General features: G+C 44.1%; 1 protein-coding gene across 2 annotated transcripts in view; it reads right to left on the reverse strand.

Moving 5' to 3' along the window:
* The window catches only part of THSD4 (thrombospondin type 1 domain containing 4), a 1,053,272-nt gene that overhangs the window by 735,246 nt on the left and 297,951 nt on the right, over positions 1-20,075 (reverse strand). For both annotated transcript variants that reach the window (XM_077263867.1, XM_077263868.1), the window contains exon 6: positions 14,849-14,951. In XM_077263867.1, coding sequence (XP_077119982.1) covers positions 14,849-14,951 — 103 coding nt within the window. The remainder of the gene's footprint in view (positions 1-14,848; positions 14,952-20,075) is intronic.

The following is a 20,075-nucleotide window of genomic DNA, read 5'->3' on the forward strand; positions in this document are numbered from 1 at the left end:
TAAGCATATCTATCTGTGTTTTGGACTAAGCAAGGACTTATTCGTGTCAAGTATCCTCAAGAATAACTGTGCTTCATAGACTTTCTGCATGATTGCATTTTCCTCTGAAGTTTCCTATAGACTGCTGAGCTGCATTTTATATTTGCACCAAGTGTTGTGGACTTGAGTTTCTCTCTGCACCTGTTTGAATCACCGTGTGATAATATAGACTTTACCACTTATAAAACTGTGTCCTGTAGTTGTCTTGTTCCACACAAAGAGTCTCCTGAGTTATCCCCTATAACTATTACACTTCCCCATGATTGTGGAGCCTACTGAAACAGACTAAGGGGCATTTCCAAACGCTAAGGAAGCCTTTGCAAGTGTTTTTTGTTAATTATTCTAATTTACTGCGATAATGACGTGTGAGTTTTCATTGGCTGTAAGCCATAAACAACAACATTAACAGAAATTAACATTTGAAATAGATCACTTTGTTTGTAGTGACTCTATGTAATATACAGCTCTGGCAAGAATTAAGAGACCACTATATCAAAACCCTGTCATGGGCAACCCAATCTCCAGACTTGAACTCTAGTGAAAACCTCTGGAATGTTATCAAGAGGATGATGGATAGTCACAAGCCATCAAACAAAGAAGAACTGCTTACATTTTTGCGCCAGAAGCAGTGTGAAAAACAGGTGGAAAGCATGCCAAGACGCATGAAAGCTGTGATTAAAAATCATGGTTATTCCACAAAATATTGATTTCTGAACTCTTCCTGAGTTAAAACATTAGTATTGTTGTTTCTAAATGATTATGAACTTGTTTTCTTTGCATTATTTGAGGTCTGAAAGCACTGGGGTTTTTTTTCTAATTTTGACCATTTCTCCTTTTCAGAAAAAAAAAATCAAAATTTATCGCTTGGAAATTCGGAGAAATGTTGTCAGAAGTTTATAGAATAAATGAACAATTTACATTTTACTAAAAAATATACCTATAAAGAGAAAAATCAGACAAACTGAACATTTTGCAGTGGTCTCTTAGTTTTTCCAGAGCTGTATGAGTTTCACTTTTTGTATTGAAGAACTCAAATAAATGACCTTTTTGATGATATTATAATTTTGGGAAAAGCACCTGTATGTGGACTTAGCCCTAATCAGTGGCGTAGGAAGGGGGGTGCGGGGGGGGCGGGCCGCCCCGGGCGGCACAATGCCGGGGGCGGCTCCGACCCAGAGAGGAGGAAGAAAAAAAAAAAAAAATTTGAGACGCGGGCCCTTTAAATCTTCGGGCGGCGCTGACGCCGCCGCCAGGACCAGGGCCGCCATACCGGCGTTGGCAGTAGCTTAGCTACTGGGGGGGCAGAGGGGGCCTTCTCCCCGGGCCCTGCCACATGAAGGGGCCGACTGGGAGCCGGCACTGCCACTTCCGTGATGAGGCACAATACAGGAGGAGCGCAGCAAAATGCCTGCTTCCCTGTCAGACGGCGATTCTGCACGCTCGTCCCTCCTGAACTGTATGATTGTGCTGACCGACCTCAGGAGCTTCTCCAGGCTGCAGGTTTGTTCCCTCCCTCTCCCTGTGCTGGAATTGGCCCAGGGCAGGCACGCTGGGTCCTAGTGCCCACCTCCATATCACTCAGATACTTCCTGGTCCTGCTGCAAACTTCATCGGTAAGTGGGGATAAGATACATTAGATTGATATGCATGTCATAGTCACTGGGGGGTAAATGTGAGAGGATGGGGTGTTGTGGGGGAGGGGGACAGGGCACTGGGGGGTGAATCTGAAATTATGGGGGTGTTGTGGGGGCTTAGGTGGGGGAGGGGGACAGGGCTGGGGGGTGAATGTGAGGATGGGGGGTGTTGTGGGGGAGGGGGACAGGGCACTGAGGAGGTGAATGTGAGAAGATAAGGGTATTGTGAGGGCTGAGGTGGGTGAAGGGCGACGGCACTGGGGGGCTGATTATTATACGGTTTTGTTATGAGATTTTATGCACTCCATCTCACATGTAATAGTTGTTCTCTGGGATGGGGAGGTAGGGGGCTTATTATACTTACCAGCTGGGTAAGCCATGAGCTGCATCACATTTAGGGCATGTGCACACGCTGCAGTTTTTACTGCGGATTTATCGCGGTTTCTGCTGCGGGTTTACACCTGCAGTTTTCTATTGGAGCAGGTGTAAACCCGCAGCGGAATCCGCACAAAGAATTGACATGCTGTGGAATATAAACCGCTGTGTTTCCGCGTGTTTTTTTCCGCAGCATGTGCACTGCGGATTTCGTTTCCCATAGGTTTACATTGTACTGTAAACTTATGGGAAACCGCTGCAGACCCACAGCTGCGGAAGCGTTGCAGTTCCGCAGCGAAATCCACAGCGTGTGCACATACCCTTAAAGCATCATTCCAGCATTTTTTTATTTCACCTCTGGAGTGGCACTTTAAGGGTATGCACACGTTGCGGATTTGACTCTACCATGTAAACCTATAGAAAACAAAATTCACAGTGCACATGCTGTGGAAAATACCACACGGAAACGCTGCACTGTATTTTCCGCAGCATGTCAGTTCTTTGTGCGGATTCCGCAGCGTTTTACACCTGTTACTTAATAGGAATCCGTAGGTGTAACACCGCAGGGGAAATCCGCACAAAAAATGCTGGAAATCCGCTTGTAAAACGCAGTGCGTTTTACATGCGGATTTTTCAAAATCTGCATGGAAAAATCCTCACACAAATCCGCAACGTGGGCACATAGTCTCAATCTAAGACCAACTGTCTGATACTCACCTTCCGGCGTTTTTATCAGTTTTCGCCACCGCACCGTTTGGGTTCGTCTCCTGCAGTTTGTGACCTGTCCTCTGCCCTAGCGTTTCATGGAGCGGTACGGTATCAATGTGAGTCTATGAGAGCCTCGTTCTGGCCTCTTTCTTGCCTCTTCCTGGCCCTCATAGACTTACATTGAGCGCTTGTGATGCAGCTTCTAACTTCTGGCCAATCAGAAGCTGTGCTTACAAGATGGAGCTGCGGGACTGGAGCGATGCCAAAAAGCGGTCAATATGGCGGAAGATGAGTATGTGGCCGGGGCAGGGGACTTGTGCTTAAAGCACCTCCAGCAGTGAAAAAAAAACCCTGATAGAGTGGTGCTTTAATAATTTAATAATAAGCAGACTGCCAAATCATGACACGGAGCTCCTGCTGCCATGAGCCCCAATATCACTGGCGTCATCAGGCGGTCATGCGACCACATGTTTACTATGTGCTTGTGTCGACTAGAAAGGTTTGGTTTCTTTCAATAGAAGAGAATTGAGAGAAGCCGAAAAAGTCGTCACTTGACCGCCTGCTAACCTCTGTGATGCTGGGGCCACTATCACTGTACATGGGGGGACTCAGGGGACATTATTAAATGTCAAGTGGGCACTTAAGAAGCATTATTATTTATAGGGGCATCAGTGCGCAACTACTGGGTGGTAGAGGCTGCTGAGCTGGCTGTCAGTCGAAGTAAGGGTATGTGCACGCATTGCGGATTTGGCTGCGGATCTGCAGCAGTTTTCCATGTGTTGTACAGTACCATGTAAACCTATGGAAAACCAAATCCGCAGTGCACATGCTGCGGAAAATTCCACGTGGAAATGCTGCGTTATATTTTCCGCAGCATGTCAATTCTCTGTGCGGATTCCACAATGTTTTACACCTATTCCTTAATAGGAATCCGCAGGTGTAAAACCACAGGTGAAATCCGTACAAAAACTGCACAAAATCCGCAGTAAATCCGCAGGTAAAACGCAGGGCATTTTACCTGCGGATCTTGCAGGATCTGCATGGAAAAATCCACAATGGAATCCACAACGTGTGCACATAGCCTAAGAGGTGCAGTTACAGCTGCTGCGCTCTATACACAGAGCGGTGACTGAAACCATGCCAGCGCCGCCCCCCTGGCTGCAGTGAGGAATAAAGTTAATTTCCTCCTGGCAGTGTGACTTTCAGTGCAGGCGACAGTGTCAGGACACTATTAACTATTATACTGTGTTTTGAGGGACCAATGGGAACATCATTCTATGTATAAGGGAGCTCTATTGGACATCATACTGTATGTACGGGAGCTGTGGGCCAATCATACTGTGTATAAGGGAGCTGTGGGTTCATCATACTGTGTATAGGGGGCAGTGCTGATATCATACTGTGTATAGGGGAGCAGTGGGGACATCATACTGTGTATAGGGGAGCAGTGGGGACATCATACTGTGTATAGGGGAGCAGTGGGGACATCATACTGTGTATAGGGGAGCAGTGGGGACATCATACTGTGTATAGGGGAGCAGTGGGGACATCATACTGTGTATAGGGGAGCTGTGGGATCATCATATTGTGTATTGGGGAGCTGTGGGGGCATTGTACTGTGTATAGGAAAGCTGTGGGCCCACCATACTGTGTAAAGTCAAGCTGTTCATGGAGGCTACTTAGGGGACATAATTAAATGTTAAGTGGGCACTTAAACATTGCTATAGGGGCACTCAGAGTACTGAGACCATCAAAATTTCATATGTGGTATTATTACTTTTTAGGGACAAAATGTGAAGGGCACTAGCACAGGGCATTAATGTTTTCTAGGGGTGAATTTTATCATCTAGAGAGCACAAAGGAGTCATTATTACTATGTAAGGGACACAGTGGTGGCATTACTATGTGGGGCGGCACCATTATTGTACCATACTGCAGGTGCTGTAGGACACATATGGAAGCAGCGGCTCAGTATTGGGGTATCAGCAGAATGAGGAGTTTGTGCAGGTTGGGGATAGATGGGGACGGGGCTGGAAATGTGAGAAGTCTAATGTGTCCTCATAATATCTGCAGACGAGTCCTGGGTGGAGAAGATGTCATGTCGGTCTGGGCCAGATGGAAAAGATGAGAAAAATGAATGACTCCATCAGAAAGAATGTCCTCTGTAAATTATTGTCTATAACTGTGCTGCGATCTCTTATATGGTCTGCACGACTGGTATCTACCAATATATGGTCCTCATATAGTAATATCATTGTTCGGTTTTGTATATAGATTTATTTTCAGTCACAGTGCGGTCATCTGCTGATGTTCCCCCAGGCTCACAATTAGGGTGCACCACGTCGCTGTAGTCAGGGGTACCTGGTTAGGGGCCCACTCAGATTTTTTGCCCCCCTAAGCTGAAACCCTAGCTACGCCTCTGAGCGTTGGCATTGGGCCCCCCCCTTCTAATACTCACCTCTCCTGGTTCCTGCGGCAGCTGCAGCGTCTTCGGCGCCCTCTGACTCTGCGACGTCTCAGGGCAGAGGGTGCGATGACGTCATCACTGCGCGCTCAGCCTCTCTGTCCTGAGCGTTGCAGAGCCGGAGAGACGCTGAGTGCACGGGACCTGTGCTGGGAACGGGAGAGGTGAGGATTTTACTTTTTTTTTTTTTTTTCCTTTATGTCTGACTCAGACAGACTTGGGGGCAACATGCTGGAGACAGACTGGGGGCAGATTGCTGGAGACAGACTGGGGGCAGATTGCTGGAGACAGACTGGGGGCAGATTGCTGGAGACAGACTGGGGGCAGATTGCTGGAGACAGACTGGGGGCAGATTGCTGGAGACAGACTGGGGGCAGATTGCTGGAGACAGACTGGGGGCAGATTGCTGGAGACAGACTGGGGGCAGATTGCTGGAGACAGACTGGGGGCAGATTGCTGGAGACAGACTGGGGGCAACATGCTGGAGACAGACTGGGGGCAACATGCTGGAGACAGACTGGGGGCAGATTGCTGGAGACAGACTGGGGGCAACTTGCTGGAGACAGACTGGGGGCAACTTGCTGGAGACAGACTGGGGGCAGATTGCTGGAGACAGACTGGGGGCAGATTGCTGGAGACAGACTGGGGGCAACATGCTGGAGACAGACTGGGGGCAACATGCTGGAGACAGACTGGGGGCAACATGCTGGAGACAGACTGGGGGCAACATGCTGGAGACAGACTGGGGGCAACATGCTGGACACTGCGCCTGTGCGGCCGCCCTGCTTGTGAATCCCAGCCCCGCACTCTGCATAATGCATAACACACTGCGGGGCTGGGATTACCAAGGTGGGTGGCCGCACAGGCGCAGTCTGCAAGCCTGGCTGTGAAGTCAGACGGCTAGAGCTCTCTGCGCCTGCACCAAACACCGATACACAGCGCAGGCACTGGATTTCATGGGTAAACAGTGCTGTGGGGGCGGTGCCCGGCGTTGAGTGATGGCAATGGGGGGGGGGGGCGCCAAACTCGGAAACAGCCCCGGGCGGCAAAAGCTCTAGCTACGCCAGTGGCCCTAATACAATCATTCGTGTGCTTTAATTCTCACTTAGTTTTCTAGAAGAAAACTAAACATTTTATTTATTATGCACATGAGTGAACTTCAGCTTTGCAATTCACAGACTATGTGTAAAGGTGTTGTCCAATGAACAAAGTACATTTTAATTAATAGATCTTGGTATAAAAATAAGCACCACAAATAGATGTATTAAAAAATATTCCTGTGCTGAGATAATCTTATAAATGTGAGCCTGCTGTGTACTGTGTAATGGCCGTGTCTGACCGTACAAGAACATGGTCTGATCATACCACAGCTCCTGGGGAGGGAGAGGACATAAAGTAACATACAGAGAGGACAGCATGTGATCATAGCTGTTGGTTTCTGTAAGGTAAAAACTGTTTTTAAACAGGTCAGGAAATGTTTTACCTCACAAAAAGAATCTGTTGTGATCCTATGCTGGCCTGTCTTTATAATTTTTTCCTCCCCCCCATCCCCATCCAGGAGATGTGGTATGATCAGGCCATGTCCCTGTACGGTCAGATATGGCCATTACATACTACACAGCAGGGGCACATTTATAAGATTATCTCAGCACAGGAACATTTTATTTAATCACATCAAATTGTGGAACTTATTTTTATTCCAAGATCTATGGATGAAAATGTACTTTGTTTGTGGCAACCCCTTTCTGCTATCGGACGGAATAGTACATCGATGGCAGAACCCCACCTTTGATGCGGGCTCCGGCGGTGAGCCCGCATCAAAGCCGGGGCATGTCAGCTGTTTTGAACAGGTGCGGGCAGATCGCCTATTAACTAGTTAAATGCCCCTGTCAAACTCTAACAGAGGCATTTAACAAGCGCTTCCGGCCATCGGGTTGCAAATGCGGACATCGCTGACCCCATCACGTGATTGTGGGTCAGCGAGATGTCGGCATGACAACAAGAGGTCTCCTGAAGACCTCTATGGTTGTTGATGCCAGATTGCTGTGAGCACCACCCTCTCATACCAGTGAGGTAATTCAGCTACATAGGAGCGATCTGACCATTGCTCCTATGTAGCAGATCCGATCAGACCATGCCAGCTTCTAGCCTCCCATGGAAGCTATTGAAGTATGGCAAAAGTAAAAAAAAAATGTTTTTAAAAATATGAAGAAAAAAAGTTGAAATCACCCCCCTTTTGCCCCATTCAAAATAAAACAATAAAAAAAGTCAAACATACACACATTTGGTATCCGTGCGTTCACCCGATCTATCAATAAAAAAAGGATTAACCTGATCGCTAAACGGCATAGCGAGAAAAAAATTAAAAACGCCAGAACTACGTTTTTTGGTAGCCGCAACACTGCATTAAAATGCAATAATGGGCGATCAAAAGATCGCATCTGCACTAAAATGTTATCATTAAAAACATCAGCTCGGCATGCAAAAAATTAGCCCTCACCAGACCCGAGACCACAAAAAATGGAGACGCTACAGCTCTTGGCAAATTGCGCAATTTTTTTTTTAAGCAAAGTTTGGAATTTTTTTTTACCACTTAGATAAAAAAGAACCTAGACATGTTTGGCGTCTGTGAACTTGTAATAACCTGGAGAATCATAACGGCAGGTCAGTTTTAGCATTTTGTGAACCTAGCAAAAAAGCCGAACAAAAAACAAGTGTGAGATTGCACTTTTTTTGGATTTTTTTTTCCTGTTTTCTAGTACACGACATGGTAAAACCAATGGTGTCGTTCAAAAGTGCAACTCGCCCTGGAAAAAATAAGCCATAACATGGCCATACTGACTGAAAAAAAAGTTATGGCTCTGGGAAAGAGGGGAAAATGCAGAACAGGTAAAAGCTCCGGTCATTAAGGGGTTAATTTCAGTAACTATTTGTATGACAGGAAATGTAAATCTGGAAATATTTACTTCACGATATTGTCGTTGTGAAATATTGGGTTGAAGATCAGCAACAATTTTTTCAAGATTCTCATGTTGGGGCTGATTTTGACCACTAGGACCAACATCACTTTTGTTATTTGAGGTAACAACAATGTGAAAAAATAGCCAGTAGAAGTTGGAAAAGAAGCTTCTGAATTGTAGAAACATGCGTCCACTGTAACAGACTCTCTGACCTAATGTTCTACTTGCCATATGTATGCTATACAGAATGCAACATTTGGAAGAATCTTTGGATAATTTATGAGCATCTACCAGCATGTCTCAATGTAAAGCAGTTAGATACAGGTGTGAAAGCATTTGTCATACAGGACTTACTAAAACACAGGTGTAGGCAAAATCCTAATGGAGTTTTGCAATGAAAAATAAACTCTAAATAAGATGATTTCACTAATAACATCTTTTTCCTATTTATACAGTTCAGCCCTAAAGTAGTATCACATTTTATGGCTCACCCGCAAAGCTACATCGTGACCGTCCCTATGGGCTTATGCACATCCTTGCTTTAAATGAAAAAAAGATTATCACTTCCTGTTCCAAAGTGTGCATCAGAGACTCAGGTCCCATCCAGGGAAATGTTTATCACATTGTTAAAAAAAACCCATAATGACCGGTGTTTATCTGTGGATCAAGTGATATGGGAATAAATTTACACTTCAGGAGCAAAAAGACTCCAACAAGTTTCCTGGACCTGTCATGTAAAATAAATTGCCTCAGAGAACTTTTACATCAGGTTCTCATTCCACAACACCAAAATTGGATGAAGTACAGCTCAGAAAAACAAGTTGCAATTCCATCTTGACTTGGTGTATACAAATAGTGCACAAATTTTTGGCTTCCAGGTATTTTCCTACAGTTGTGTTACATACAGTAAATGTACACTCAATGGCCACTTTATTAGGTACACCTGTCCAACTTCTTGTTAACACTTAATTTCTAATCAGCCAATCACATGGCGGCAACTCAGTGCATTTAGGCATGTAGACATGGTCAAGACAATCTCCTGCAGTTCAAACCGAGCATCAGTATGGGGAAGAAAGGTGATTTGAGTGCCTTTGAATGTGGCATGGTTGTTGGTGCCAGAAGGGCTGGTCTGAGTATTTCAGAAACTGCTGATCTACTGGGATTTTCACGCACAACCATCTCTAGGGTTTACAGAGAATGGTCCAAAAAAGAAAAAAAATCCAGTGAGCGGCAGTTCTGTGGGCGGAAATGCCTTGTTGATGCCAGAGGTCAGAGGAGAATGGGCAGACTGGTTCGAGCTGATAGAAAGGCAACAGTGACTCAAATCGCCACCCGTTACAACCAAGGTAGGCCTAAGAGCATCTCTGAACGCACAGTGCGTCGAACTTTGAGGCAGATGGGCTACAGCAGCAGAAGACCACACCGGGTACCACTCCTTTCAGCTAAGAACAGGAAACTGAGGCTACAATTTGCACAAGCTCATCGAAATTGGACAGTAGAAGATTGGAAAAACGTTGCTTGGTCTGATGAGTCTCGATTTCTGCTGCGACATTCGGATGGTAGGGTCAGAATTTGGCGTAAACAACATGAAATCTTTGGGATGTGGTGGAACGGGAGATTCGCATCAGGGATGTGCAGCCGACAAATCTGCGGCAACTGTGTGATGTCATCATGTCAATATGGACCAAAATCTCTGAGGAATGCTTCCAGCACCTTGTTGAATCTATGCCACGAAGAATTGAGGCAGTTCTGAAGGCAAAAGGGGTCCAACCCGTTACTAGCATGGTGTACCTAATAAAGTGGCCAGTGAGTGTATATCTTTCTGGAGGAATCATTATGTACTATTACTTTTTTAAATCTAATTTAATATATAAAAACTCAGGCTAAAAAGAATAATAACACAACATAAAGTGATTGCAAAAACCCAGAGTGAAAGATGGAGCGAGAGATATTCATACTATGTATGGAAAGGGGAAATTCTGTACAGATTCATATTGTGGGTTTGGCTTTAAATACCATGTGTGGAGGGAGCATGTGTTCTTTAACCACTTACCGCTGTCCGCCAGTCGGTAGCAGGTGTATGTAGCAGGCTCATGGGGCACATAATGGCTGTAACACACAGCCATGAAATGCCTCTAACAGCCATGGGTGGAGCCGAGCTCCGCCCACAACTGTTAACCTGTTAAATGCCACAGTCAACCTATGTGGCATTGGTAGCACCAGCATTGGGGGTGCCTCATTCTATATTTTAAAAAATATGAAAAAAAAAATTAAAATCACCCTCCTTTTCCCCCATTAAAAATAAAGATTATAAATTTTAAAAAATGCTCCTATGTGGTATCGCTGCACACATAAAAGACTGATCTATAAAAATATTAAAATAGTTAATCAGATTGGTTAACACCATAAACAAAAAAATATATAAAATTTGTGGGGTTTTTTGGTCGTCGCAATACTACAAGAGAGTGATGTATGAAGTGATCAAAATGTTATACCTATCCCAACATGGTATCACTAAAACCATTGTCTCTTTCCACAAAAAATTAGCCCTCACACAGCTCCATCAACAGAAAAAATTGAAACCTTACATGTATCAGAAATTGGCAACACAATAAAAACAAGTTTTTTATTTTTTACAAATTTTCAGGTATTCTTCCACCACTAAAATAATAAAAAAAACTGGACAAGTTTGATACCACTTTAATCACACTGATGAGGAAAATCTTAATGCCATGTCATTTTTACCACACAATATGTGCCATAAAAACAATTCCAAAATGGCAGTGTCAGAATTGTGTTTTGGTTTTTTGGGGGGAATATCATGACAAGTGGAATTTTTTTTCCAGTTTTCCTATACACTGTGTGGTAAAATAAATGGTGACATTCAAATGTACAACTCATCTTGAAAAAACAAGCCTTCATACATCTATGTGGACAGAAAAGCGCTATAGCTTGCCGAAAAAACAAGGACAAATTTGCTCATCTCTACTTGGAAGAAGGGGAGGAAAAAACAAATACGGAAATAGGCCATGTCATGTTGGAAAGTGGTTAAAAAGTCCTGTGTGGCTATAAACGCTGGGCCTGATTCATCAAAGCTTTAACGCTTTAACAACTTGAAGCTGCGTTAAAATGTTTTCACTTTTGTCAATCTGTCCAGTTTCGCCCTACACCCACAAAGTGGGTGGAGGGCGGTCGTACGGGAATGTGGTGACTTCCTTGTCAAAACTCATGACAAGCGGCAGTATTCGCTACGTCACAAATCTGACTTCAGCAGGGACTAGAGTGAGATTTGTGTTGAGTCGCAGGTCACTCGTCAGATCTCCTGATTTATTAAGAAGCGTGTGCCTCTTAATGAATCAGAAGCCTCGCACTCCATCCTGCTCCTCATCAAGACTGTTGTAAAGATCATCGGTTTTGATGAATCAGGATCTGTATGTGTGGGGACAGAGGGATTCTTTATATATCATGTGTATGTGTGTGTCTGTGTGTGGTGGGAGATGGGGTTGAATAATGGAGGGGCTTTTTTTTATGAATGCTTTGTGTGGGAAAGGGAAGATTCTTAAAATATAATTTTTATAAGGGAGGAAGAAACAGATATTACTTTATTAAGAGATTAATTTTAGGGCATGCAAACCATTTCTACATCAAATTTAAAGATCATAACCCTAATTAATTTATCTAAATATGTAACCATTCGTGAAACAAATGCAACTTATTATCCCGTTTGCCCAGAGAAGACTAGAGAGAAACTTAAAATAAGATTATCGCAGGAAGAAAATTTAAAGGGGTTGTCCACTACTTGGGCAACCTTTCTCAATAAGCATGTTTCCCCGACAGTAAAATAATAACATTTATACTCTCCTCCAGTGCCGGGGCCATTTCAGCGGTGTCGGCACTGGTTCTCCCGGAAATTCTGGGAATGTGGTCAATCAGCGCTGGCTTGACTCTCTCCACCTTCGGGCGAATCAGACATGAAAAGCTGCAACTCAGATTCGTCCACAGGCAGCAAAAGTGAAGCCAGTGCTGATTGGCCACAGGGATCTCGTGACATAAGAAGCCTTCGTCACATAATCCCCAAGAAAGCCAGTGCAGACACCACTGGAACGGCACTAGAGGTGAGTTTAAGTGCTATTATTTTATTGGGAGGAAACATTCTGATTGAGAAAGGGTTGTCCACAGGCTCAGACTGGCCCATAGGGGAACAGGGGAATCCCCGGGTGGGCCCCAACCCCACTTTATGGGAAGTACTTAGCATAATTCACATGATTTACTGTGTACAAAAAAAGCAGCATCTCATCATTCATTAACCAAACTACCTAGTTGATTATTGTATAGAGATAAGGGTAAATTTGTGAATTAGGATAGCGTAATATTTGTATGCAGGTGAAAAGTGGCCCCCAAAGTCATTATTACTGGTGGGCCCTTGGCACCCCAGTCCGACACTGGTTGTCCAAGTAGTGTACAACCCTTTTAATTAGTACAACAATTAAGACATTTCTTGAGGTCTTTTTTGCCCCAAAGCTAGCCACATGTGCTGGGTCACAGAAACAATAACTTGGAGCCAAAATTTAGAGTGAGTTGTCGCATTTGTGGATCCATGTTTGTCTAAAACCAACAGTATTTAAATATCAGACCAAATATATAAAGATGTTTTTCTCTTTTCTTGATGAATATAGGAATTACATTTAAAAACAGATTGTAGATATGATCTATCACATTATACTATATAAATAAAGGTAAAAAAAATTTTTACACATTACAACTTTAATATATGAAATTGGCTCAACTGAACTTCATGCAACATCCCAAGTACACTGTGCATTCCTTAAAAAAATTATATTGTTTGTCTGAAGCAGCATGATATTAAACTTTTGACTGGATATGAAGAAGGAATGAATCAGATGGACATAAAATAACCTTTCAAGTCCCTGAGGGGACAAGAAATAAAATTTCCTTGGACAAAAAGACAATACTTGGCAAAGAAGAGAGTCATTAAAAATTCATTATACAAGATACAAGGTTATTTTGTCTTTAAACTTGGATATACTTTTTTTTTTTATTTCCAATTAGATTGTAATATATTAAATATACCAAACTCAAATATGATTAGAAGACCTGGCAAGCTGATGTGTATAGACTTAGATCAACTTTCTCAGACAATATGAATAATGTTGGAATAAAGTGCAACATTTAACATCATGTCTTCGAATAAGTTTGTGTGCTGGCATTATAGTTTATAGCAGCTAAAATAGTAGTTGAAAAAAATTAATAAATAGCTTGACGGATTGATCTATTAGTTCACTGCAGTAGAATCACAGCAGGGTATAGATTATACATCTAGAATAAGAAGATTCTGCCATTTTTCTTCCATTTTGCACTGTCACACCACTGCAGAAATATTCACCATTGTTGCTATGGGAGAGCAATATGTGAAATCTCTGCTTACAATTCAACTTGGTGTTTCTTCAGAGTTTTCTCTGGAGTGCGCACTTTCATCTCTCCCTCACTGATGCTGCTAATCATAACGTGGCACTTTAGTAGTCTCCGAGTCTTCTCTAGAGAGCATGCATTTTCACTTCTCCCTTCCAGACGCTGTCTGTGCCAATCAGAGCCCGGCAACCGATCTAATAGTTTTAGACACTGCAGTACTGTGATTGACAGTTTTTATGAGTAAGGGGTGAATGCGCACGTCCTCAGTGAAGACTTTGATACTGCTAGTCTGGTGAGCTATGTTTGGCAGCATCTGAGAGAGATGGGTTTAAGAGCATCCCCCAGAGAAAACTCTAAAAAATGCCACGTTGAGCCACAAGCAGAGATTTCCCATACTATGCTCCAAAGCATCAAATGTGAAAAACTCTGTTATGGAGGAATGCAGGGGAAAAATGGCAAAATAAGGGAAGCTTGGGGTTCTTACAAGGTTACTAACTTTTCAAAGTTATCAAAACAGATAGGCTTCTTTCACACTTCAGTTTTTTGGCGTCAGTCACTTCCGACATAATGACGGATCGACGGATCCGTCACAATAGTTGAAAAAACTGATGTAACGGATCCGTTTTTTTGACGGATCCGTTACTCGGGGGTTGTATATACTTTTTGGAGCATGCACAATTGAAAAAAATTGAAAAAACGGATTGGGGCGACGGATCCGCCGAAATGACGGTCGCGACGGATCCGTCGCCCATAGGTGGCCATTCTATGAAATGACGGATGCGACGGATTCGTCGCGATCCGCCATTTCAACGCAGACAAAAAACGTTGCAATGACCGTCAATGTCTAGATGACGTCCGCCAAATTTTGACGGATCCGTCGCATGACGGATGGAACGGACGACCATCCGTCACAATCCATCGCTAATGCAAGTCTATGGGGAAAAAAACGGATCCGTCGAAAAAAAAAAAAGGATCCGTTTTTTGAGGAAAATGGCGGATTTAGACTGACGCCAAACAACTGAAGTGTGAAAGAGGCCATACCCTTTGGGATTTTTTGGAGTATTGAATAGTGTGGTAGGCTGTTATAATATAGATATGTGACATTGAGTTTTTTGTATTTTGGTTCTTGATGCTTTTTTAATGCTGTTTTCATAGTTGTGGCAAAAACAACTCCAAGAAAAAAAATATAAACTGGATGCAAATAATTACAATAATACTAATAATTACAATGATGTCACCTTCTGAAAATGGTTCCCATTCATACAGCCGTCCCATAAATGGCTTGTTGTTGTAGGATGCGCACTGCACTTCTCTTGTGCCTCTGTTGTTACCGGGACACAGCTGTGAAAACAAACAACCAGTGCAGAGTTTATAATGCAGGGTTAATGACTGTTTTTCCAAAGATTTAGTGTATTGCTACATCTTTAAACAGTGACATAACATACACATTCTGCTGCTCACAACGCAAACCTTATTTATACTTACAAAGCTGTTGTAATGTATAAGCGCCCTAAAAAGTCTACTCATAAAAGACAGTCAAAATGTATCTCTGGATGGCTATGTGGGAGAAAGGAAGTGTCCAAGAGGATGCCAAGTCTATAGTATATGCTGGGAAAGCAGTTGCCTTATAGAGGTTTAAGGTGTTGTCCTGGTCTTATGTATTGATGACCTATTCTCAGACACCGGCATGGTCATCCATCAGATGTTTGCAGCATGCCTAAAGGACTCTACCAGAGATGCCAGTAAGCCAGATCCTGGTTATGGCCGAATAAGACCCATACGGCTGCTGTGAAGTTTGGCCCCAATTAATCAAGACTGCTTTTTTGTATGCTAATCCAACAAAGAATACACTGGAGTAGGACAAATCATATTAACTAAGGCATGTACCTCTTAATAAATTTGGCGATTCTTTCAGCTGTGCGCTAGTAATGTAATAAAATCAGAGACAGGAAAATATTTCTGTCATAATATACCGTAAGCCATTCTTGTGATGTAAATGATAAAGACTTTTTCATCTGTGCTCGGCCATGCTTCTCCTGCTAAGCAAAGCCCACTTTTTAGAAAGTTAGCGGAGCTAGCAGGGCTGGCATACAAATTCCAAAAGTCGCAACATTGCAAACAGTTTTAAGTCTAAATTCTAGAAAAAAACTTTGCTGAATTAGGTCCGAAGTCTTCAAATGGTAATAAAGGGGTTGTTCAGGCTTGGGACAAATGACTGCAGTTACTCTGTGTGGCTGCCGAATCGTGACAGGTGTGTGCAAAAAAATAATGTAGGTGCTATGAAAGGGAGTGTGCAAGAGAGTAGATAAGCATAGCTGATGCCCAGCTGAGTATCTCCAAGTGAACACTGTCATCTGCTGGTCAAAGGCAAAAGTGAAAGTAAAGGAAGAATTACAATATGTAGGAACAGAATAGAGGGAACCTATTTTCCAAGAGGAAGAGTTTAAAAATGACATCAGGTCAGGTGACACCTTTGTTGCAGTTACGAATTATTAAAGGCCTGGCCAGGAGAAGAGGAAGTTGGTGCAAGAACCTGTACCAGGACAGATAGTATGGGTGCTAGGTGGGCTTACAGCCACCATTGGCCATGAAGGAACGAAGAGCATTCACATACCAGAGAAGGCTTGACCTGTGAGGAATAACTGTGCTCCGAATACAGCCAGTAGAAGAGCCATAAGCAGCGCAAGTAGCAGATCCATCAGCAGTGCGAGTAGAAGGCCGTGACCCAATCCGACCCAAGCTCGGGAGATGGTCTAGCTGTAGCAGAGGACACTTCCTGTGAGCCACTACTTCCAGCACAGATGCACAGTATAGGTTGTGCACTGGGGCCCTGCATCAGGGAACGGAGACAGCCAGTGCAACGAGCACACTGTACATCCAGTGACTTGTATAGCTAAGACTTGCGGCCAAGCAGGAAATACCGGTGACCACGACTAGGGCCAGTGTAATGCTCATAGGTGTTTATAGACTCTACGATAGGGACGGGCCTAGTACTGAGGGTGATGCCGTAAAGTTGAGACATAAGGACATTAACAGTCGTTCAACGGCTAGATAATAAGAACAGGGCCTAACATACACTAAAATAACTTATATCTAGAAAATGCAATTTGAGTGGATATTTTGCAAAAGTTTTAATGGCTCCAAAAAAAATTCTTATTTCATATAAAGTGTTGCAATGAAATTCACATACTATTCTTTTTGTACTGTATTCTGTGAAAAATAGCAATCATACTCGAGAATACTGTAATACTCATTGTCCAAAGTACAACAAACTATTCTCAACACAAACATTCATGGTTCTAGGGTTCAATTATCATAATTGATGTCTATTAAAAGAATAAAAGAAGTTTTCTTTACTTTTACAAGCAGGAAGGAGGAAGGAAGTTCCCACTTCCGAAACGCGCGTTGGGGCGAGCGGGGGAGTGAGCGTGTACGTCCCTGTGCCACTAGGTATGTGATTATGGACGCTGCTATTTTGCATCTATGCTTTGCTTATTAATGGTCTTAACCTGATGTTGTCTCCTGGGGCGGTCACATGCTCTCTCACCGCTGCTTCTGGTGTAGTTTGTCACTTTTTAGCCATGTCTCAGCCATTTATCTTTTGTATTTATCAATAAATATGTTCTTTTTGCAATATATCTTAGTCTCTGGACTCATTACACTGATTTGTGTTGTGGTGCTTCTCTAGTTAGACGTCAGTGTGTCCTTATACGTCCTGTTATTTGCTATGGGGTGTATACATATATACATCTATAGTACTACATGTTAATACGATGTATTCCCCTGGCTATATGTGTTTTTCTATTTATTATTTTACAAGCAGGAGAACAGTAACTGCATATTTCCTCCTGCAATAAATCATGGGACCCTGTATAGGAATTAATGTACAACATTGTATTAATTTATATAGAATTCTCAAATGCATCATATAATTATTGTCTTCCCAGCTGCCACTGCAATAATGATAACTGTTATATAAAAGGGGGGATTTTTGGGGAGCAGCAATTATTCCAATAATAAGTAAGAATTTGGCAAACTTCATAGTTATTGCATCATGCAGCTTGTTAAAGAACCAGGGAACCACCTGGATCTTCACACAGATGATGTGTATGCAGCTTAGTACTATGGTAACCTATGTAAACCAAAGTATGAGCCTGTAAAACATTTCTGTGACTTTTTATGCTTAGCAGCTACAGTTGTAAGTATTGTGTATGTAACCCCATGTACAGAACTGGAAAAGCCGTCAAACTGCAAATCTTTTACATGGCAATTAGAATTACTTCAAGAATCTGCCACGTTTCTAGAATGAAAAATAAGAACAATCTCAGTTTTCAATTTTAAATCCAATGGTTTTTTTGTCCATCATCAAGTAACTATAATCTGTGAAACCAAACTACATACTGCAATTTCTCATCTAGCTGGATAATGGGAATATTACTTAAGATAACAAACACCCAACTTGAAGGGATTGTCCAGACTAAATTGAAAAGTCTGCACTCACTCCGTGTGACTGCAGACCTATGAATCCCCCAGCGCTCCGTGTGACTGCAGACCTATGAATCCCCCCAGTGCTCTGTGTGACTACAGACCTATGAATCCACCCAGGGCTCTGTGGGACTGCAGACCTATGAATCCCCCCAGCGCTCCATGTGACTGCAGACCTATGAATCCCCCAGCGCTCCGTGTGACTGCAGACCTATGAATCCCCCAGCGCTCCGTGTGACTGCAGACCTATGAATCCCCCCAGTGCTCTGTGTGACTACAGACCTATGAATCCACCCAGGGCTCTGTGGGACTGCAGACCTATGAATCCCCCCAGCGCTCCATGTGACTGCAGACCTACGAATCCCCCAGCGCTCCATGTGACTGCAGACCTATGAATCCCCCCAGCACTCCGTGTGACTGCAGACCTATGAATCCCCAAGCGCTCCGTGTGACTGCAGACCTATGAATCCCCAAGCGCTCTGTGTGACTGCAGACCTATGAATCCCCCAGTGCTCTGTGGGACTGCAGACCTATGAATCCCCCCAGCACTCCATGTGACTGCAGACCTATGAATCCCCCCAGTGCACTGTGTGACTGCAGACCTATGAATCCACCCAGCACTCCGTGTGACTGCAGACCTATGAATCCCCCAGCGCTCCATGTGACTGCAGACCTATGAATCCCCCAGCGCTCCGTGTGACTGCAGACCTATGAATCCCCCAGCGCTCCGTGTGACTACAGACCTATGAATCCCCCCAGCACTCCGTGTGACTGCAGACCTATGAATCCCCCAGCACTCCGTGTGACTGCAGACCTATGAATCCCCCAGCACTCCGTGTGACTGCAGACCTATGAATCCCCCCAGCACTCCGTGTGACTGCAGACCTATGAATCCCCCAGCGCTCCATGTGACTGCAGACCTATGAATCCCCCCAGGGCTCTGTGGGACTGCAGACCTATGAATCCACCCAGCACTCCGTGTGACTGCAGACCTATGAATCCCCCAGCACTCCGTGTGACTGCAGACCTATGAATCCCCCCAGCACTCCGTGTGACTGCAGACCTATGAATCCCCCAGCACTCCGTGTGACTTCAGACCTATGAATCCCCCAGCACTCCGTGTGACTGCAGACCTATGAATCCCCCCAGCACTCCGTGTGACTGCAGACCTATGAATCCCCCAGCACTCCATGTGACTACAGACCTATGAATCCCCCCAGCACTCCGTGTGACTGCAGACCTATGAATCCCCCCAGCACTCCGTGTGACTGCAGACCTATGAATCCCCCAGCACTCCGTGTGACTGCAGACCTATGAATCCCCCAGCACTCCGTGTGACTGCAGACCTATGAATCCCCCCAGTGCTCTTTGTGACTGCAGACCTATGAAACCCCAAGCGCTCCATGTGACTGCAGACCTATGAATCCCCCCAGGGGTCTGTGGGACTGCAGACCTATGAATCCCCCAGCGCTCCATGTGACTGCAGACCTATGAATACCCCCAGGGCTCTGTGGGACTGCAGACCTATGAATCCCCCCAGCACTCCGTGTGACTGCAGACCTATGAATCCCCCCAGTGCTCTGTGTGACTGCAGACCTATGAATCCCCCAGCGCTCCGTGTGACTGCAGACCTATGAATCCCCCCAGCACTCCGTGTGACTGCAGACCTATGAATCCCCCCAGCACTCCGTGTGACTGCAGACCTATGAATCCCCCCAGTGCTCTGTGGGACTGCAGACCTATGAATCCCCCCAGCGCTCTGTGTGACTGCAGACCTATGAATCCCCCCAGCACTCCGTGTGACTGCAGACCTATGAATCCTGTTCTGTTTGATGAATTCTGTCATGAATCACACTCTTTGAGTATCTCCAGGCTCTTTATTCACATCATGCCTCAACCTCCATTACATGAATCAAGTGAACAACAACATTCAACAAGTTGCAAACAAAGAATATAGAACACACATAAAAGTAGTGAGAC

This window comes from Ranitomeya variabilis, chromosome 5, assembly GCF_051348905.1.
Source record: "Ranitomeya variabilis isolate aRanVar5 chromosome 5, aRanVar5.hap1, whole genome shotgun sequence".
Classification (NCBI taxonomy): domain Eukaryota; kingdom Metazoa; phylum Chordata; class Amphibia; order Anura; family Dendrobatidae; genus Ranitomeya; species Ranitomeya variabilis.